This window comes from Physeter macrocephalus, chromosome 4 (genome assembly GCF_002837175.3).
Source record: "Physeter macrocephalus isolate SW-GA chromosome 4, ASM283717v5, whole genome shotgun sequence".
NCBI classification, from domain to species: domain Eukaryota; kingdom Metazoa; phylum Chordata; class Mammalia; order Artiodactyla; family Physeteridae; genus Physeter; species Physeter macrocephalus.
The window spans coordinates 141,061,896-141,084,579 of record NC_041217.1 but is presented as its reverse complement, the minus strand read 5'-3'; the positions used below and the strand labels follow the sequence as shown (position 1 = coordinate 141,084,579).

At 35.7% G+C, this 22,684-nt stretch overlaps 1 protein-coding gene across 8 annotated transcripts in view; it reads left to right on the top strand.

Moving 5' to 3' along the window:
- The window catches only part of OSBPL9 (oxysterol binding protein like 9), a 176,755-nt gene that overhangs the window by 134,942 nt on the left and 19,129 nt on the right, over positions 1-22,684 (top strand). For 6 of the 8 annotated variants that reach the window (XM_024119635.3, XM_028489400.1, XM_007129208.4 and 3 more), the window contains 6 exons: positions 88-117; positions 918-968; positions 12,468-12,506; positions 16,048-16,138; positions 17,419-17,526; positions 20,553-20,712. In XM_024119635.3, coding sequence (XP_023975403.2) covers positions 88-117; positions 918-968; positions 12,468-12,506; positions 16,048-16,138; positions 17,419-17,526; positions 20,553-20,712 — 479 coding nt within the window. The remainder of the gene's footprint in view (positions 1-87; positions 118-917; positions 969-12,467; positions 12,507-16,047; positions 16,139-17,418; positions 17,527-20,552; positions 20,713-22,684) is intronic. The other 2 variants (XM_024119634.3, XM_028489401.1) reach the window with 1 other exon arrangement.

Genomic DNA, 22,684 nt, shown 5'->3' with positions numbered 1-22,684 from the left:
TCTTTAAATGACTAACCAGTAAAAAAACAACAGTGATACCTCTTTGTGTTTCTGATAATTTCTGTTTAAATTTATTATTTTTCACAGAAAATTGAAACTCTCAAAGAGACAACAAATGTAAGTTATATGTTTGATAAGCTCTGGCTTTGCATTAGAAAGTGCTGTAAAATGTTTCTGTTTTAAGCTGCTATTATTAATAAGAGCAGTTGAGTTTTTAATTTTTATGCATTTTTACAAGGGTGTTTAAGAATTGTATTATCTTCTAAAGGAATTTAAGTGAATAGAATAATCCCTTTAATTGAATTGACTTCGTGTGCCATTTTATCTGTTTCTGGTCTTGTCTGTTTGAGACCCTTGGATAAAAGGTTTCATCCATGCACAATGTATATTCTCTTTATTATAATTAAATATATTGTGATTTGAGTTTTCTGATGTACTGGCCTTCTGACATTATATAATGGGCTACTAATAAGATTTGTATTTTGATAAAAGCATTTTAAAAACAGACATGGTAGTATTCTAGGTTCACCATTATCTTGATAGGATCCTTTACTCTCCATAATTCCATGAAAGTCTTGAATAGATGTTTTAGGAATTTACATTGGGATTGCCTGCTTACGTACGATCTAAGAATTTGGAAGTTAATCAAATTCACATCACTTTATGTTTGAACTCTTGAAAGACCCTTTAGATGTTATTCAGTATAAATTAACAGTTTTTTGGTATTTCCAAACAATTCATAGAATTGCTAATGATAATTTCATTTGACATTATCAGCATGTTAGAACCCACTGGAAATCCAGAGAGGGTAGAGTAGACTTAAACCCTGTATATTTGAACTGACTTTTATATTTTAAGTTTTAGCATTGTATGGCCATTTGGGGCAAGATCCTAAAATCAGTGTTTTGTTTTTATAGAGCATGGTAGAATCAATTAAACACTGCATTGTGTTGCTGCAGATCGCTAAAGTAAGTAAATTTTATTTTTGATTACTTTCATTTCATGGGCTTTTAATATTTGGCATTTTTCTCTACTAGCCAAAATACTCAGTTCTGAAATATATTACCTTTCTACAGTAAATTTAAGTTATAGTTTGGCGTTACTGGTACTATTGAAAAACCATTGTGTTTGGATGTTACCTTGCCAGCCTGTGCTTGTTTTTGATAAGGTCATTTGTGATGGTGGCTGGGAAGGAGGGGAGCACATTTGAATGACTCACCCTTTCCATTGTCACTGCTTGAAATAGGGACATATTTTGTAAAACCTTTCACAAAAGAGTTTTTCTTAGGAAAAAAGGAATTTAAATTTTAGCAGAGCTGTATTTTTCATCCATAATGAAGAGTACAATAGAGATGTGTTTTTTTAAATTGTTTTTTACATATTTTTTCTAGTACTGAACTATTGGGTTGGCCAAAAGGTTCATTCATTTTTTTCCGTAAGATGGCTCTAGTAGCACTTAGTTGTCTTTAACTTCATTCAAAACAATTTTGTTAGATTGATGTAACAGCTATCATATCAGCGTGCATTTAAAAAAAGACTCATCAAAATTGGTGCATTTTTGTGGCCATTTTAATATTAAAGATGGAAGAAAAAAAGCAACATTTTCACCATACTGTGCTTTATTATTTCAAGAAATGTAAAAACACCGCCAAAACGCAAAAAAAGACATGTGCAGTGTATGGAGAAGGTGCTGTGACTGATCAAACGTGTGTGTCAAAAGTGGTTTGCGAAGTTTCGTGCTAGAGATTTCTTGCTGGACCATGCTCCACAGTTGAGTAGACCAGTTGAAGTTGATAGCGATCAAATCGAGACATTGAGAACACTCAGTGTTATACCATGTGGGAGAAAGCTGACATACTTAAAATGTCCGAATCAAGCGGTGAAAATCGTTTGCACCAGCTTGGTTATGTTAATCGCGTTGACATTTGGGTTCCACGTAAGTTAAGCGAAGAAAACCTTCTTGACCATATTTCCGCATGCGATTCTCTACTTAAACGTAATGAAAACGTTCTGTTTTTAAAACAAATTGTCACGGGCGATGAAAAGCGGATACTGTACAATAACGTGGAACGGAAGAGATCGTGGGGCAAGCGGAATGAACTATCACCAACCACACCAAAGGCCGGTCTTCATCCAGGGAAGGTGATATTGTGTATATGGTGGGATTGGAAGGGAGTCCTCTATTATGAGCTCCTTCCGGAAAACCAAACGATTCATTCCGACAAGTACTGCTCCCAATTAGACCAACTGAAAGCAGCACTTGATGAAAAGTGTCCAGAATTAGTCAACAGAAAACACATAATCTTCCATCAGGATAATGCAAGACTGCATGTGGTTTCTTTGATGACCAGGCAAAAACTGTTACAGCTTGGCTAGGAAGTTCTGATTCATCCTCCGTATTCACCAGACATTGCACCTGCAGATTTCCATTTATTTCGGTCTTTCCAAAATTCTCTTAATGGAAAAAATTTCAATTCCCTGGAAGACTGTAAAAGGCACCTGGAACAGTTCTTTGCTCAAAAAGATAAAAAGTTTTGGGAAGATGGAATTACAAAGTTGCCTGAAAAATGGCAGAAGGTAGTGGGAAAAAATGGTGAATATGTTGTTCAATAAAGTTCTTGGTGAAAATGAAAAATGTGTCTTTTATATTTACTTAAAAACCGAAGACACTTTTTGACCAACCCAATACATTAATAAACCACTGCTTTGATTACTGTTCCTTATTCATGGAATTAAAACATATTTTGGATTATTGTGGTTGGTTAACAATTTCATGGATGTTGCCTGCTTTTCTGAAAAATTTTGGTGTATTCAACCTAAATATGTACTTGATTGCATGATATTTTGAGAAACAAGAATTTAGTGTTTGAAAATAAGTATTAAAAATTTTTTTTTCCATTGACTACCTCTGTATTTCTAGCCAGTGGCTAGAAGCAGGTGGGCAGCCAATTCAGCAACCAATTTTGGAAATGGTGATGTTTGAGTTTTTAATTATTTGGCCTATTTTACTTATTCAATTGCATATATTTGTTTGCCTAATAATGGACACTATTTTCCTAGCATTGTTAATGACACAATAGTATAGAAAAATGCATTTGTGCTTAGATAGTATGGATATTCAGCTTGTAAAGTGTCAGAACTTAAGGGCTTGTGTTCATTTTCTAGGTATTTTTGACCACTATGCCTGATTTCCTATGTATGTGTCTAAATTCTTCCATCTATTTTTGTGCATCAGAATACAGTCTAAAGCTTAAGAAGGGAGTATAGGGTTGGAGGCACAGAAGGGGTAAGGTTTTTATTTTGGTTTTCTTTACTATGAAATTACATGGGTGGGTTGGGGCCACCTACAGTTACCCAGAAGCTTATATACAGATAACCGGTAAACTACATTAAGCCCAGTGTGAGTAGGTAGGTATTTTAGGGATTCAACAGTGCCTTCTCTAGAAGATTGAGGAAGTAGAAGAGCTGATAGTGTTCAGGCCAGTTTGGATCATCTCTACAAATCAATCAGGTCTTTAGATAGTTGTAAAACAGGGCAGCCTAGCCTCTTTCAGTAGCTCACCATTTAGCCACCCAACAAGAACATTTCTGATGTTCTGTCTTTGGAATGAGTTACAATTCAAGTTACTAAAACTTCTTTCTAGAAATTTCTACAGTTAAGTCAGTACCTGCTACCATCTGTTTTAGCCCAGCTTAATAGACCTGCATTTCAAGGTCCTTCAGAAAGGGTAACATGGATCAAGTAAATGGAGTTTGGCTTTTTAATTTTTTCCAGAAATAATTTCATTGTTAAGGCTTTTTATGTATAGATACATCCCTCAAATTATATATATATGTACCCTATATGAACTCTTTGTGTATTTTTAAACAATTTAAGTGTAAATCAGACCATGTCACTTGCCTGCTCAAATCCCCTTATTGGTTTCCCACCTCCCTTGGAATGGAATCTAAGTTACTTAACCATAACTTCATGTCATTTGAGCCGTCACTACTCCCTCACCTCACCTTGGCTTGATCACACCATTCTAACAACATCAGCCTGTTTTCTTTTTCTCAGGCCAAACTTTTTCTGCTTCAGGGATTTGTATTTGCTTTCCCCTCTGCCTAGAAGGCATTTCTTCCAGACTTCCAGGGTTCACACCCTCACTTTATTCAAATTTCTGCCCACGTGAAATCTCTTTGGAGAGACCTTGCTGACCACTCTATCTAAAATAATCTCTACCCTCCCAGTAGTTTCTTTTTCTTCATGGTCTTACATCATTTGCCAGATTTACATGGTATCCTGTTTATTGTCTGTCTATACCTGACTATAATCTCCATGAGGACTTTGTCTTAGAATGCTTGCACTGCCATAACAAAACACTGCAGACTGAGTGGCTTTAACGACAGAAATTTATTTTCTCACAGTTTTGGAGGCTAGAAGTCCAAGATCAAGGTTCCTGTTGATTTGGTTTCTGGTGAGGACTTTCTTCCCGGCTTGTAGACAGCCACCTTCTCACTATGTCCTTACAGGACCTTTCCTTGGTGGTACACACTGAGAGTGAGCATGAATGAGAGCTCTCTTGTGTCTCTTCTTAGAAGGACACTTACTGGATTGGGGCCCCACCCTTAGGACCTTATTTAATCTTAATTTACTTCCTTTACTCCAAATACAGCCACACTGGGGTTAGGGCTTCATTGTCTGAATTGGGGTGGGGGGGGCCCACAAACATTCACTCCGTAACACCACTGTATCCTCAGTGCCTAGAACAGTTGCCTGCCACAAAGTAGGGGCCTGATAAATAATTGTGAATTTTGAATGAATTTTTTAACACATAATTTTTTTTTAACATCTTTATTGGAGTATAACTGTTTTACAATGGTGTGTTAGTTTCTGCTTGACAACAAAGTGAATCAGTTATACATATACATATGTTCCCATATCTCTTCCCTCTTGCGTCTCCCTCCCTCCCACCCTCCCTATCCCACCCCTCTAGGTGGTCACAAACCACCTAGCTGATCTCCCTGTAGTAGGTCTGTGTTTTATTCCCGTCCTACCACTAATCTCTTCATGACATTTTTTTTCCTTAGATTCCATATATATGTAACACATAATTTTTAATAGTTGCGTGGTTTAGTATTTCCACTATATGTATGATTTTTTAAATTTATCATCCTTATGAATTAATCTTTGCATGATCAGTCAATCTGTGATTAAGATATACAGTTTTTAAATAATAGTGAGAGGCAGCATTACATTTTTAAGAGCATGGACTCTGGAACCAGATGGTCTGGGTTTGAATCCTTGTTCCACCGCTTGAGCAAGTTTATTTATCCTCCCTGTGCTTTGGTTTTCTCCTATATAATAGGAATAATAATAGTATCTGTACTCTTGCTGATAGTGTGAAACTTAAATGAATTAGTGTTTGTAATGCTCTTAGTACCAAGTATATAATTAGTCCTAAATAATTGTTAAATTAAAAAAACTTTTTATTAGGACATAAATTTTAAAGCCACAGAATGGCATGTTGGTAAAATTTTGAGAACTTCCATCTAACACTGATGGGAATATAAATTGTTTTAGTTACTTTGGAAGATTATTCTGCCCTGGCAGGTTAATAAGATTTTAGAATCAGCTACTTTTAGAAGATGTATTGTCATCTGAGACCCCACAGGGATGTGGCCCAAAAAAAAGAAAAAAAGAATGTAGCTAATTTGATACCTTTCTTGTTTTGGGTTGATTTAGTTTTAGGTTCTTAGAGGCAGCATGCTATAGGTAGGATTTTAATCTCCTTCCAGTTTTTTGAGTCTTTGACTTTAATTCTCATTCCCCAAAGCTTCCCACCTGCCTAAATGATTAGTGCATTGGTTCCCAAAGTTTGCTGCACATTAGAATCACCTGGGAATCTTTTAACAATTCTGATGCATGGCTCCCATTCCCAGACATTCTTGTTGTAGTTGCTGTGGTGTGTCACCTGGGCATTGGGGTTTTTCAACTCCCTGGTTGATTCTGATGTGTAGCAAAGTTTGGTCACCACTTGGTTATTGGGATTTTCAGGTAAGCTGTGTTAGCTCAGATGACTTCATTCTTCCTTTGTACCATAGAGACAGCAGTGTTCTACTCATGGGGAATTGCAGAGGAAGTGAGGAGGGGAGGGAGCAGAGTGAAGATAATCTGGGAGACAGACCCCTGCAGCTGGGGACTTGACCAGTTTTCTTCATTAAGATTAGGTGATATGACCAGATGTCACAACTTACATAAGCAAAGGAAATTAATTTTAATAAAGTATTTTATTTAACTCATTATATCCAAAATAATACCATTTCAACATGTAATCAATATAAAAATTTATTCATTAATGAGATACTTCATTTTCTCTCCCTCCCTCCCTCTCTCCCTCCCCCGCCCCCCCCCCCACTAAGTTTCAACATGTAATCAATATAAAAATTTATTCATTAACGAGATACTTCATTTTCTCTCCCTCCCTCCCTCTCTCCCTCCCCCGCCCCCCCCCCACTAAGTCCTCACTATCCTGGTTGTATTTTGCACTTTGAATTAGCCACATTCAGGTGCTCAATAGCCACATGTGACTAGTGGCTTCTAAACTGGACTTTCCAAGTCTAGATTATCGTTTTAGAACTGAGGTGTCTGACCATAGATACTTTTAAACTAGAATGTATGTTTAAGTTATCCTTGGATCCCAGGTTCTCTCCCTAGAATGTTTTTCTGCATAGACTTTTTTGTTTATATCAGTATTCATTAATTTCTCATCAGACTTCTTTTAAACCAGGTTTATTGATACATAATTTACATACCATAGAGTTCACTCATTTAAAGTTTATACTTTGGTGGTTTTTAGTATATTTACAAAGTTGTGTAGCCATCACCATAATATAATTTTAGCACATTTTTATCACCCCAAAAAGAAACACCATACATATGAAGAAGTCATTCCCTATACCTCTTTCCCTCACTTACCCTTGCCCCTGCCTTTCCTCCAATCCCTGGCAACTACTAATCTATTTTCTGTCTCTAGACTTGCCTATTCTGGACATTTCATATATTTAGGATCATCCAACATGTGGTATTTTGTGACTGGCTTCTTTCACTTAGCATAATGTTTTCAAGGTTAGTCCATGTTGTAGCATGTATCAGGACTTAATTCTTTTTTATCGCTGAATAATATTCCTTTGAATATTATTATACCACATCAGTTGATGAACATTTGGGTTGTTTTCATTTTTTGACCATTATGAATAATGCTGCTGTGAACACTTGCATATGATGTTTTTGTGTGGGGATGCATGTTTTCATTTCTCTTAAGTGTATACCTAGGAGTGGAGTTACTGGGTAACATGGTAACTCTATGTTTAACTTTTTGAAAAACTGCTAAACTACTTTTCAAAGCAGCTGCACATAATATTTCCACTCATAATGTGTAAGGGTTCTTTTTTTTTTAACATCTTTATTGGAGTATAATTGCTTTACAATGTTGTGTTAGTTTCTGCTGTATAACGAAGTGAATCAGCTATACGTATACATATATCCCCACATCCTCTCCCTCTTGCGTTTCCCTCCCTCCCACCCTCCCTATCCCACCCCTCTAGGTGGTCACAAAGCACAGAGCTGATCTCCCTGTGCCATGCGGCTGCTTCCCACTAGCTACCTGTTTTACGTTTGGTAGTTTATATACGTCCATGCCACTCTCTCCCTTCGTCCCAGCTTCCCCTTCCCCCTGCCCGTGCCCTCAAGTCCATCCTCTACGTCTTGTGTAAGGGTTCTGTTTGCCCCACATCCTCACCAGCATTCGTGATTGTCTTTTTGATTATAACCATTCTAGTGGTTTTCATTTGCATTTCCTCTGGAGAAATGTCTATTCACATTCTTTGCCCTTATTTTATTTTTTTATTTTTAAGTCTTTATTGAATTTGTCACAACATTACCTCTGCTTCATGCCTTGGCCTCCTGGCCGCAGGGCACGTGGGATCTCAGCTCCCTAACCAGGGATTGCACCCACACCCCCACACTGGAAGGCAAAGTCCCAACCACTGGACCGCCAGGGAGGTGCCATGCCCGTTTTTCTAGTTGGGGTTTTTAATCTTATTATTGAGTTGTAGGAGTGATTTTATATATTCTGGATACAAGCCGTATCAGATATATGACTTGCAGATTTTTCTTCAAGTCTGTGGGTTGTCTTTTTACTTTCTTGATAGTGTCCTGAGAAGCATGAATATTTTAAATTTTGATGAAATCCAGTTTATCAGTCTTCTATTGCTTTTGCCTTTGGTGGCTTTTCTGAGAAATCATTGCCTAATCCTAAACAACAAAGATTTATTCCTGTATTTTCGTTCAAGAGTTTTGTAGTTTTTGCTCTTACATGTAATTTAATGTATGGTCCACTTTGAGTTAATCTTTGTGGTGTGAGGTATGGATCCAGGTTCATTTTTTGGCATGTGGTTATCCAGGTGTCCCAGTCCCGTTTGTTGAATCTCATCAAACTTGAATTAGAAATTTTCTTTCATCACCATAGCATATTTATTTTTTATTTCATGTAATAAGTACATGTATAGGTCCATAATTAAGAGAGCTTTCATTAGACTACATTGCCTTATTAGAAAGATAGGAATATATTTCATGTATCTTAGTGGTAGGCATGGTTTTAAAATACTGAAGTCTATAATTCTGGCCAAAAGTCTTCTCAAATTATGTTGTACTGATGTTTTTGTTACTGTCATATTTCCAGATCTCAGTCATGCTTATTTGTTCAAAGAAGAGAGAACAGCCATTGTGTTAAGGAATGAGGGACTTATAACCAGATAAACATATGTTATAATCTAAGTGGGAAGTAGCATTAGACCCTTTCTTTGTTTAATTAACATAATTCAAATTGAAATCAGTTGGATCTCTGGTTTAATAGTACTTGAGATTTAGCTTTAGCTGACCCTGATAAAAGGCAACTTGCGGTTTACTTACAAAACAAAAACAATAAAAAGTTTTAAAAAGAAAGATGGGGGGAGGGGGGATGAGTGTAATACGCCTTTTAAAATAAGAGAACAAAATTCCTGAAGTTCGTGATGGGAATGGATTGGTAGTAAGGCATTTAATAGTGTGGGTTTGTCTAGATTTGACTCTGCCTTAAAAGATAAACCACAGCAGTAACAAAAATAATAAACCCTGACTTAAAATACCTTGTAGATAGCATGTGTTATTAATTGAGAATATTTTATGGGAAAAATTGTCAGATATTTAAGTTTATTTTTTCTTCTACTTGTATTGAGACATAATAGACAGCACTGTGTAAGTTTAAAGTGTATAATGATTTGACTTACTACATCATGAAATGATTATCACAGTAGGTTTAGTGAACATCCATTATGTCATATAAATACAAAATCAAAGAAATAGAAAAAAAAAATTTTTGTCTTTGTGATGAGAACTTTTAGGATTTACTCTCTTAACCACTTTCATATATAACACACAGCAGTATTCATTATATGTATCATGTTGTACATCACATCCCTAGTACTTACTTATCTTAAAACTGGATATTTAAGTTTATTTTAAATTATACCAGAAGTAGAAGTGGTGGTTTTCTTAGATAATACAATGTACTGTATCAATAATGTATTGCTATATAACAAACCAACCTAAACTAAGTGTCTTAAAATAGCAGCAGTCATTTATTTTGCTCACAAATCTGCAATTTGGTTAGGCCTCATGACTTATTTCTGTTTCATGCAGTGCCACCTGTGGTGGCTTGATTGCAGGGGCAGGGGTGTATGTGTTGAAATGGGGGGGCCAAAGGATCCACTTTCGAGATGGCTCACTCACATGCCTGGGAAGTTGAGCTGGGGACCTAGGTGCTCCTCCATATAGTTCTCTTTCCAGCTGCTTGGCCTTTCTCACAGTGTGGTGGTTGGGCTCCAAGAAAACAAGGTAGAAATTTGTGGCATTTCCGTGACCTGGTCTCAGAAGTCACACATAGTCACTTCTGCTATGTTTATTGGTTAGGGACAGTCACAGCGTTTCAAGGATAGGGGCCATGAACTCTACCTCTTGTTGGGACCATTTTTGGAAAATTTAATCTACCACATGTATTTCTTTCCACTTATTGCCACTTACATATATTTCTTTCTAAGAAATTCTTTGGAAAAGTCAATTTTAGAAATTAGAAATTTAGAAATTAATGGGGAAAACTAAAAGTAAATTAAAATATCATCTGAGCAAGAAACTATAAAATTTCTCTTTCTGTGTAGTTCTCAAGATTTTATTTTCAACTGTGTCTATTAAAAATAACTGAAACTTTGGATATTGTAAATATATAGTTAATTCAGTTGTGCAAATCCCAACATGAATTATGGACTTACCAAAATGCTTTTATTCTCAAGGATATGCAAAGGATATGCACTGGTGTTGGCGGTTTGCAAGACCATCCCTAGGTTTGGTGATTTGCTGGGAAGGCACAGCTTGTAGTTTTACTCACAGCTATGATTTATCACAGCAAAGGATCCAAAGTAAAACCAGCAAAGGAAAAAGGCACATGGGGCAAAATCCAGAGGAAAATAAGGCCGAAGCTTCCAAGAGTCTTCTCCCAATGGGATCATACAGGGTGTGCTTAATTTCTCCAGCAACAGATTGTAACAGCACTTGTGAAATGTCTACCAGGGAAGCTCATTAGAGACTCAACACCTAAGGTTTTTTATTGGGGTTTTTGTCATGTAAGCGCTGTTTACCTGGCACTTACCAAGCAAGAGTCCAGATTTCCAAAAGGAAAGCTGGTCTTCAGCATAAACCATTTTGTTTGCTTAAACAGATTAGGTGCAGTGAGCTGCCCTTATGATAGTGAGGTGGTGGGAACCCTCCTAAAATCCAAGTTCCCAGACACCAAGCCAACGGCCAACTTTGTAGGCAGGCTTTTCTGAGGATAGCTATTTCAGGCCTGCTATGTTAATTCTTTAAAAAAAATTACCCCCAGATCTTTAAATTGCTCTTGGTTGTCCCTTCAATCTGTAGATTTCTGAGTAAACTCTATAGTTAAAGAAAGAAAAAGTTATGTATAAATGATATATAACTTGGCTGTAAACCAAGACCAAATACTGGTTTCTGTTAAAACTTGAAAACTTCTTGATAGTGTGGAGTTAAAACTTTAAACATTTTTAAGTTAAATATATTGTCTGTGTAAAACTAATAGATAGATTATAGTTACAGGAACAAATATGTTTGGTAACTTTCCACCACCTTCTTCCTTAAGTACATCCTTGGAGAAGAGAGGCAAAGCAAAATATCAATAGCATATTAGTTAAGACCTTGAATTCTGGAACTAGACTATATGTGTTGGACTAGACACTGTAGACTAGAGTAGACACTCTCTCTGTCGCAGTTTTCTCATCTGTCCAATGGGGATAATAGTAGTACCTACTTTATAGAGTTGTCAGTGGAACAAGTGAATTAATAATATACAGGCAGACCTTGCTTTATTGCATTTTGCAGATGCTATCTTTTACAGATTGAAGGTTTGTGGCAACCTTGTGTCAAGCAAGTCTATTGGCGCCATTTTTGCAACATTATTTGCTCACTTTGTGGGTTTGTCACATTTTGGTAATTCTCGCAATATTTCAAACTTTTTCATTATTACTGTATTTGTTATGACGATCTGTGAGCAGTGATCTTTGATATTACTACAGCTCACTGAAGGCTCAGATGATGTTTAGCATTTTTTAGCAATAAAGTATTTTTAAATTACATTGTTTTTTAAGACAGTGCTGCTGCACACTTAATAGGCTACAGTATAATGTAAATATAACTTTTATATGCACTGGGAAACCAAAAAATTTGTGCGGCTTGCTTTATTGCGATATTTGCTTTATTGTGGTGGACTGGGACCAAGCCCGCTATATCTCCGAGGTATGCCTGTATGTAAAATACCTGCCAGGTAGTAAGCGTTAGCCCCTGTATCATTCTGTGGATATGGTGATTATGGTTACTGAAACGAAAATCAGACCATCTATTTAGAAAAGTATTGATGTACTTCTGGGCCCAGCAGCCAGATATGGGAAATTATGTCTACCCTGAGTTTTTAAGGGTATACGATTGTCATACCTTTGCAGTACGGTAAGAGTTTGGGGGTTGTGGAGAGTTGGCACAATTTACTGTAAAGTTAAACCCAGAAATATTCAGGATCGTTAATCCTAAATTAATATATCTGCTTTCAGTCATTGATACCAATGTGACTACACAGTTCAATAGGATATTTCTACAAAGAATTTAATTAAATACCTGTATAGGAAAACAATTGCCATACTCTTGGTTAGAATTATGTTTGGCTAGGAATGGACCAGTGAAATTACTATCTTAGTGGAAGCAGAGTGGTAGTTTTCTAACGTTGTTGCTTACACGATAAAATAAGTTTTCTTACTAGGGAAGAAAGTACACAAGGTGTTACTTAAATGAAAGAATGAAGTTAATATTTTTAACATTTCTCCTTAAGGACCAGTGTAATGCGGAGAAGCACGCAGATGGAATTATAGTAAGTTTAATCTAATCTTTGTTCCCCTTTACTTCTGCAGAGCATTATAACCAGTTATGTCAGGAGAAGCCTGAATTTCTACTCATTTTTCAACACAAATTCCTCTTTTTACCTACTCACTGTTCTTTGTTTGTTGACTTGCAATTTTCCTTGAGCTCTTAAAGTTGGCCAGCTTTCAGCAATCATTTGGAGGGGAAATGTTGATCTTAAAATTTTGCTGAGTCTTGATTCTTATTGAATCACCTTGCATGTGTTAACTTGAAGGGTTAATCATGGTGTAAAAATGCAGCTTTTATGACTAAATAAGGCATAACTCACAATGCTACATTTCTTGTCCAACTTCTTTTTTTCTAATGAAAGCAGAAGGGGAGGGGTACAGTATTGAAACATCTTAATTTAACTATATGGTTATAAGTTTCTATTAATTTCTTATCTTTATTTTTAGATTTTGTGTATTGTGTTAACTGTCATTGCTACTGTGGTATATACTGCTTTTTTGTAGGAACAAATTGCAACATGAATTCTTCCACTTATAGCCATTTTCTATTCTTTCCTCCCCTTGGGTTTTACTCTTCCCTTACATTCAACTTACCCACCAAAAAGAAAAGAAAATTTTATTGGAAATAAAAGCTAGAATTTGAAGGTTTGCAGTTTAAGCTCCCCTAGTTTTATGGTAGATGTGTGACTTGTATTCAGACTGTGTTTCTGAAGAAGGAGGCAACCTCTTTTTTTGTCTGAGGCTTTACAAATGCCAGCTTATCTGAGATCTGGAAACTCATTTTCTAAATCTTGAAAACCATCTTATGATTATATATGAAAGGATGAGCATGTTATGTTTATATGTGGTTTAAAATGAAACATAAGTTAAATATCTGTGTTTACATATTTCTTAAGAAAACAGTAAGAGAAACATTTTAAAAATTTGAATTAAACACATTGGAATTTTTGTTCTTCTTCAGTGTGAGTTCATAGTTTGAGCCATGGTGATTTAATACAATTATGTGATATAATTACAATATAATATAATACCTCTTCTGAGATATCAATTAAGATTATAAGCCTCATGGAAAAAGACTGTGTATGTGGTCTAGCATTTCATGGTTCCCAAAGACCCTAAGGAAAATTAATGATGGCAGTTATTTTTATCTCTTTTCTCTCAAAGCAAATCAGTTACCTTTTATTATGTTAAACAGTAGTTTTATAAAGCATACTAAAAATGTTTGATCATTTGTAGTTAAAAACATGTAGATAGTTTATACTGATAGAAAACCTAAACTTGTAGAAAACAAACATATTTGAATCATTTGATCAGGGACTATAGCATTTTTCCTTAAGAGTTTTTATTTTTTAAAAAAGGCAGTGTTCATGGTTTAGGCCTTGGACCCAGACTGCTAAAACCTAGCCCTGCCACTTAACTATCTGTGACCTTAGGCAAGTTACTTAACCTTTGAGTCTTTGTTTCCTCATCTATAAAGAAAAGTGACTTCTATCTCAGAGGATTGTTGTAAGATAGTATGCACATAGTACTCAATAAATGTTAGCTATACATACATATATGTATATATAATTGTATTTTATATTGTATTGCATGTATTGCAATTTTATTAATTTTACAACAGATTAGGGTTTAGGATTGTCATTTGTTTGCACTTCTCAAGCTCTGCACATTCTTTTTTAAAGCAAGGCTTAGAATGTTATTTGACATTTTTTAGCCTGAAGTTGGTTGACCACGGACAGTAGTTGTATTTTCTGTTAACAACAGCAACAAAAGAAAAAGTCTAAAAGCATTTTGTGGGATTGACAAACCTAATATTAGCCTTCTGAAAAACAGAAGATTGCATTCAAAAGATTGAATTCTGGTCCCTTTTTCCAAAGTTATTTTATTTCTGGGTCTGTTTAGTAATTTTTTCTTATATAATAGGTTGGGGATAAGGAGGTGGGATATTCTCATTCTTATGGCTCAAAGTATTAAAGGTGGGATTTTGCCTTTGTAAAGCACTTGGAGCCCTTTAGAGAAAAATCACTATGTAAAAATAAGGAATTTATTTTAAGAACAGCTCCAGGATTGTTGAGACACTTGTTTAGATATTATGGCCCAGCCTGGTATCTGAAAATAGAATCCTAATGTAATAACCAGAAAGCCCTTAGAGACCATAGCATCCAGACATTTCTTCATTTTATGCACTGGGAAAGTGAGGCCCACAGCAGATGAGATTTGTCAAGTCATTGGTAGAGCAAGGATTCTAGGAATTAAAATTCTAAGTCTCTGTTTCTGTGCTTTTCCTAATGCTCCAGAACCTTCCCCACTTCACTTTACTAGGCTTTTGATTATTAATGATTGTTTTCAGAGCTTCTTCTCTGTGTCTTTTATTTTCTAGGACTAAAATATTTATGGTATGTAGACTGTTATGACAAGAATCAGAATTCTTATGTTCAAATCAATTTAAGAGATCTGATTTAGTGATTTTTACATATTGATATTTATGCAGAGAGGGGATATAAGAAAAAAATAACTTAGGCATTAAATAAGAATGCTATAAAAACTTTCCTATTATCTCAGTTTCCATTGTTATGTGCTTTTAAATTTTTACAAATGCTTTTGGGGCTCATCAATAAAGTATTTCTTTTCTAATTCTGTTTCAGTATTTTCTGTTACAAGCTCTACCTAATACATGTTTGAAGTTTAGTTTTCCAGATCAAGGAAAGCTAAAAAACTTAAATTTTTATTTCTTGGGTTTTATCTAGTATAGTCTTCTAAGTGGTGGTTTCAAACTTTACTTTGGCGAAGGCCTTGGTTTAAAATCTCCCCCTCCTCCAAATAAAAAAATATCAGTAAGCTTTGGAGTCTTGTTTTTAAAATGCCATCATGCTGGCAAAATAGTGTCTTGGCTTGGAGTCAGAAGAACCTAGACTTTTTTTTCCTCTCTAAAATTGTAACTACACGTTTTAGTATTTTTTTTTTTCCTTCTAAATCCTCAAAAAGAAAAGACATCCCATTAGAAGACACATTTCTTTGCCTTTAGTGACTGTAAAACTAGGTGCCTGTATGGTGCAATACACATTGATAGAAGGTGGCAGTAGTATGGGATGTAAAAATAAGATTGTAGTGGTACAGATACATTAGCTAGTCATAGGTATAATGCTTATTAATACCAAAGCAGGAGAGAGCATTTCTCCATCTTTGATATTTGTGGTGAATTAAAATTTGAGAAGCACTGAGTTGAATCAAGAGGTTATTATTTTGGCTTCCTGAAACCATTCTACAACTTTCCAAGTGTTTTCATTTAGTTTTACCTTTCTGTATGTCAGAGATTCATTCATTTTCCCTCCTTACTATGCTTCTTTAAATAATCTTATAAGAAACTCTTAGACTTCCATATAGTAAAGTTGTTTTATTTCCTCTTTGCAATTTGACCAACATGTCTATACAGCTACCCTCAGGACTTTGCTGTCAGAAGTGTGGGCTTTTCATACATTTGGGAGGGTCAATGCTGGAAGGGTATTTAATTAAAAATAACTATACTGTGCTTCTTTATCTCAGAGTACTATTAATCCTGTAGATGCAATATATCAACCTAGTCCCTTGGAACCTGTGATCAACACAATGCCTTCCCAGACTGTCTTACCTCCAGGTATAGTATAATATTTGGAAAAATGTTTCACAGGTACACTGATGACAAAAAACTTAATTTTTTATGGCAGTTGTAGTAATCTTGAAGGTTTATTTGTTTTTTTTTGTTTGTTTTTTAATAAATAAAAGGAATCTCACACACAAAATACAGCCAAAAATGAACTGGAAAAAGATGATAATATTTTGGTATTGGAGCTTTTTGAGTACAGTTAAAGGGCTTTTGGTTTTCAAAGTGAGATGGAAGACAAACATGGTTACTTGGATTAGCTGCTAGGACAGTATCGTATGACCCAGGATTCATGGCTACCAAGGAAAACTTAATATACCTTGATCTACTTGAAAGTAATCCAGGAATGTTCTATTTTGTCATATTCTTTATAGCTCTGAATAATACAAATGGTTTCTTCATGGTGGACTTAAAGATAATGAGAAAGGGAGGAATGAAATTTGTGATGCCTACTGATTAGATAGACATGTATTTTTAGGGATAGAGTAATAAATTTTTTTAACTGGCAGAGGAGGGCTTAAGGCCAACACCCACTGGTTCCTTTTACCTTTTGGTTGCATCTCACATTTCAGTGTTTTCACTGATGACATAAGTCAGAAATTTTACTGGAAAAAAAAATCTTTTAAAAAATACTTATTAAGTCTGTGAGATCTTTTTATGAATTTTTACTCCTTAGGAGAATGAGCTTAATAGCTCTCACGAGACTAAAGAGGAATTACTGTGCCCTATTTTAGAATTTACAAGTGGTTTGATCCTCGGGGGGAAACAGTTTATCATCCGAAGCATTTGCTGGTTTTACAGAGTAGTTGTACTGAGGTATTGGCGTATCTTGACTAGTCTCTTGATATCCTGCCTAGTGTCTTAGTACTGGGTAGCATATCATCATTGAGTTTAAAGGGGATTGGGGGTCAGAAAGGAGTAGTAGCATGGAACTTGACTTAATAGAATACAGTCTCAAAAATTACTGATCTTCAGGATATTGCAGTTAAAGAGTTGTGTTTGCTACCAAATGTAAAATAGATAGCTAGTAGGAAGCAGCCGCATAGCACAGGGAGATCAGCTCGGTGCTTTGTGACCACCTAGAGGGGTGGGAGGGAGGCGCAAGAGGGAAGAGATATGGGGATATGTGTATATGTATAGCTGATTCACTTTGTTGTAAAGCAGAAACTAACACACCATTGTAAAGCAATTATACTCCAATAAAGATGTTAAAAAAAAAGAAGAGTTGTGTTTGGCTTTTTCTCTAACTTATTTCACATGTTCAAATCTCCTAGAACCTGCTCAGTTGTGTAAGTCGGAGCAGCGTCCATCTTCTCTACCAGTTGGACCTGTATTAGCTACTACCTTGGGACATCATCAGACTCCAACACCAAATAGTACAGGTACAGATATGTGTAATTCCTTTACTTCTCATAACTGCCCATTAACATTCAAGATTTGTGTTTGATTACTGATGGGAAAAAGATTGAAGAAAGGTTGTATATTTTGTATTGGAGATACCTTAGCTCTATCATTACAGTTCCATACATGGAGTGGTTAACTTTGTGATTGAACCAGAAGTTTAGTAATAATTATAATTTAAATGAAATAAAATACTGCAGAGTTTTATGTATTTGTTTACCTTAAGACTTATTTTGAAGCTCTGTATTGGCTTTTTTTAAAAATTTGCTCGAGTTAGATTTATATACTTTCTTACTGTAAAGGAATCAGATAATACAGAAGTATGAGAACAAAAGCTGTAAGCCTTCTTTACTCTTTGTCATTTATACATGTATGTGCCTACATACCTATATTGTGTATTTTTATTGTTGTTTTTTTCCCTGACCTAAATGAGATCATGTGGTTCTGTGACTTTCCCTTTTCATTTGACTGAGAACATTTAGAGAGCTTTCTGTGTTCATACACTTAGGTCTACAACATTCTTTCTACAGCTGCTCAAGTGGCTATTACCTGTTTTTCTGCTGATGGACATTTATTTAGGTTGATTCCAAAATTTTCCTATTATAAGCAGTATTTCAGGGAATATCCTTGTACAGCACCTTTTGGCACATATGAATTTTTTAAGGATAGATTTATCGGTCACATTTTTGCCAATTTTATAAGCAAAAAAAGGACACTTGATTTTAGTTTGCATTTTCTTAATTTGTTTAGATTTATGGTCTTTATTTTTTCTCTAATTCACAGGGATGCTATTCATGTTAGTATAGATTTATTTCTTGTTTTAAAACTAATTAGGTTGATGTTGAGTTATCAGTTGCACCAAATTCAAGGGAGCACTTGGTGCTTTTGTCCCTGTTATATCTGGATGCCAAAACCAAAACCATTCTTGAGGACGTGGGAGATAAGCCCCTGCTGTTGCTCCACAGATTCTTTCCTGGGTGGGACTTTTCCTGTGTAATAATGAAAAGTTACCCTGTGATTTTTAGCTCAGTTTGAAATTTGAGTTAGTAAAGATGCTGATGTTATTACTTTGGTTTTTAAGATTTAACAGCCTGAGCAGATGTCTCCTTAATTTTGAAAGAGAGCAAGCAACAACAGCTCTCTTATTTGAAGCTCTTGGGAAAATGCTGATAAGCAGTTTGAATAATGCAGTTGAAATGTTTGCCTGCCTTTTTTATGTATTTCATTACACTGTGTCATTTTAAAAACAGTATCTGTGTTTTCTTTTGTTTTTTTATAAGGAATTATGTCAGAATTCTGAAACAGGCAAAATTTTCCATTCAGAAATATACAAAACCTAGTCAGTTACAGACTTTGAAAAAGTTAGCAGTATTCTTTATGTACATTAATTTTAGGATCATTAATTAGTTATAAATAATTTAGGATAAATTATTTCAGAAGACAGCATTTTAAAAATACAACATTTTAGAGTAGGTGGATTTAAAAAAATTTTAGAAATTAGTGTGTGGTTTGTGTCTTGTTTGATTTTTCAACCTAATTTCTTCATCTTTCTTTCGTTTCTCTCTCTCACTAATACATAAAAGAAAGAAAGGAACAACTGAAAAAAGAAATAATACTGTTTTCTCTCGTAAGGAAAACTCAGTTCTTTTGTTTGCAACTCCCATTCCAACTCATTTTCTTCCTGGATACATTTTCAGTTTTGTGTGGTTGCCTGGACTATTTGCTTGTTACTTAATCATTTGTAATTCCTGGTCTTTTTCTTTCTTTCTCTCTCGTTTTTTTCCCCCATTATTTCAATAAGAGAAATTTATTTATTTCCCATCTTATTGCTGCTATGGGGCAGGGCTGCGGTGGGGTAAGAATTTAAAGTTATTTGCTAAGATGAACTATCTTTGGAATTCCCACAATAAGCTTTGCCTATTTAGGCAGCAAACTTTCAGTGTTATGTTTTAAAAATATCTTTGTGAACATGGCAACTAAATGTGGCAGGTGGATGTGCTCTCTCAACTATTGAACCATAGATAGACACTGGAATGAGACACTAAAAATCCATGGATGGCTCTGGATTCATTTTTACTGCTGCTATTCTCATTTCCTTCTAGAACTGAGGCCTTGGCTTTTATATTGCCAGCAGTGACTTAATTTTAATCTCCACCAGGCATCTGTAGCAGTTTGGCATAAATTGCCTGAGAGCCCTTAGATATCTGCTCAATAAATACTTGTTAAATTACTTTCAGTACTTCACTGTTCTGTTTGATACTTTTATTGTTACTTTTTATTACTAGACTGTGAACCAGATGATTATCACAGAGATTCTTTCTCTGGATCTCCATTAGTTTCTATTTCCTTAATTAGACTGTTTAGGAATAGAAAGATGTTCCTCCTGGTTCTTTCCTTTTCCATGTGCTTCCCATAGTAGCCCTCTCTTTTTCTCTGCCCCTGGGCTCTGGGCAACCTGACTTAAACTTAGGTAGAAAAGAGGTGAGGAGTTTGAATGGTAAGTGTTCCCAGCTTTCGTGTTTGCACATGATTGCCAAAACATATTGACTAATATGAATGTGATATCCTGAACAAAATTTTAACATTCATGTGGTTTTTGATATTCTTTCCACTTTGTATTCTTGTTGGCTCACTGCTGCATTTTTAAGGTATCTGGATCTATAGTATAAAATAAGAGCTCTGGCTTCCCGTTGGTACTGGTGTCTACTATGGGACTTCTAATACCTTAACTCACACAGTGTGATATAATCAAAAGAACTCCCTTCCTAATTACAGATGGGGACATAGTATTTTTTCATTTATTTAAAAGGCTATGTCCCATTCTATAATGCGATTTGCCTTTTTCTTTGTCTAGTTTAAATGTTGATTTCTTTACAGATAGTCTAGGGACTTCTACCAACTTAACTCTTTTTTGATTTTAGAAAGGTCTGCTTTGACCCCATCTCCCTAATTTCTTCCCTTCTATTACCAACACTGTCCCTTAATTAAAAACTTTTTAACTTCCTAGGCAGTGGGCACTCACCACCTAGTAGCAGTCTAACTTCTCCAAGCCATGTCAACTTGTCTCCAAACACAGTCCCAGAGTTCTCTTATTCTAGCAGTGAAGATGAATTCTATGATGCGGATGAATTCCATCAGAGTGGCTCATCCCCAAAGCACTTAATAGAGTAAGTAGATGAGCTAACTATGTATTGAAATGACTCCTGATTTTTAAAAATGTAATTTGATTTTGAGACTGGTGTTAATGACAGACTCCTTTATAAATTATTATTTGGAAAAAGTAAAAAAGACAGCTTATTTTTAATTGGCTTATTGAGCAAAGCTAGTTCTGTGAGAATAGTGATTTTACTCCTGATTTAATTCAAATGGTATAATTTTGCATCAGTTGTGGTAACACGCCAGTATTGTTCATTAACTCTGGGCCTTATTTCTATAGAGACAACATTAGGAGAGGGTCAAATGAAAGTGAGTAAGCTAGGAAGTATTACTCACATAAGAGGAGGTTACCGTTACTTGTTTTGTATAGAGTAGAGATATTTGGGTGCCTATAAGCCAGGCACTATACTAGGTGGAGGTGAATAAAGAGCCAGTCCCTGCCCTCAGGGAACTTACAGTCTATTGGGGGAAAAACAAATTTTTATAATCCAGTGGGAAATATTCTGTGTAAGAGTAAGTGCAGAAAGAATGGGAGCATTTTGAAGTCCTGAGAAGTCAAGAAAGGATTCACAGAGGAGGGAGGGGATGTGATCCATGGTGAGATGTGGATGAGTAGGGAGAGAAGGGACATGGGGGTGAGAAGAGGAAGGGGAAATGCAAAGTGTTTTTCTCATGGAGATGGAACCCTAATAAGAAAGGCCTGGAGGCAACGGGAGCTTGGTTTCTTTGAGGAGCTGTAAGCTACTGAGCATGGCTGAGTGTGGCTGTAGCATAAGTTGTGGGGAGTGGTTAAGAAGATACAGAAGAGATTGACAAGGGCCAGGTCGTGAAAGGGTCCTTTTAGCCCTTTATGAATTTTGAACATTTTCTCACAAGTGATGGCAGCTGCTGGTCAGGTCTGCATTTTAGAAAAATAGATATGCGTGAATTGTGTAGAATCGAATGCAGTGGGGATGCATTACATGTAGGAAGACCAGGCAAAACTGTATAGAAACTTGAGAAATGTTGATAACCTGAGCTAAGGTCATAGCATAGGAATGGAGGGAAGCACGTGAACTCCAGAGATACTAAGTAGGCAGATTTTGGCAGATATTGATGATAGGTTTTCTCTCATTAGGAAATGTTTGACCTATTTTACACTGTTAAATCAAAGCTAGGTATGTTCCATTGTACAGAAAAGGCCTTTACATGTCAAGTCACTTACATGATAGCCAATAAGCAAAATACTTTTTAGCCCTGCTGGTACATAGGTTGCTTTGGTTAGACTTTGGATTCTGGAATCTTAGAAAAGAATAGGTTCTAAATCTGTTTTGCTTTTAAGCTGTGTGATCTTGGTCAAGTTATTTAACCTATGACATCCTCAGTTTCCTTGTTTGTAAAATGAGGATACTAATAGTTTCAACTTCAAGGGGTCATTGTGAACATTTAAATGAGAATAATGTCAAGTGCTTACTATGATGATGTCTGGCATGTATAATAAGTGCGCAGTAAGTGATAGCTGTTATAGAAAGCAGATTAACATTTATTTGCTTTAATGTTCTTATATTTGTTGTAGATGTAGTTGGTTTACTTTTTGTTGGGCATTTTTTGCAAGTCTCCTGCCATCTCAGGAGTCGGTGCTAGTGTTACAGCTTGGGGTTTGCTTTGAAATACAGTACAAATTTGGAAATGATTATATGTGAATTTGCAAGCTAAGTACTATCAGCTAAACTTAGACCTTGAACCTTCGTTTCTTTTAGTAAGAAATATTTTGTGGCACTCCATTTCTTTTGCTCTCTCTTTTTTTTTTTTTTTTTAAAGATAACAATTTTTTTTTAATTGGGGTATATTTGCTTTACAATGCTGTGTTAGTTTCTGCTGTACAACAAAGTGAATCAGCTACATGTATACACATATCCCCTCCCTCTTGTACCTCCCTCCCTCCACCACCCCCATCCCACCCATCTAGGTCACCACAGAGCACTGAGCTGAGCTCACTGCGCT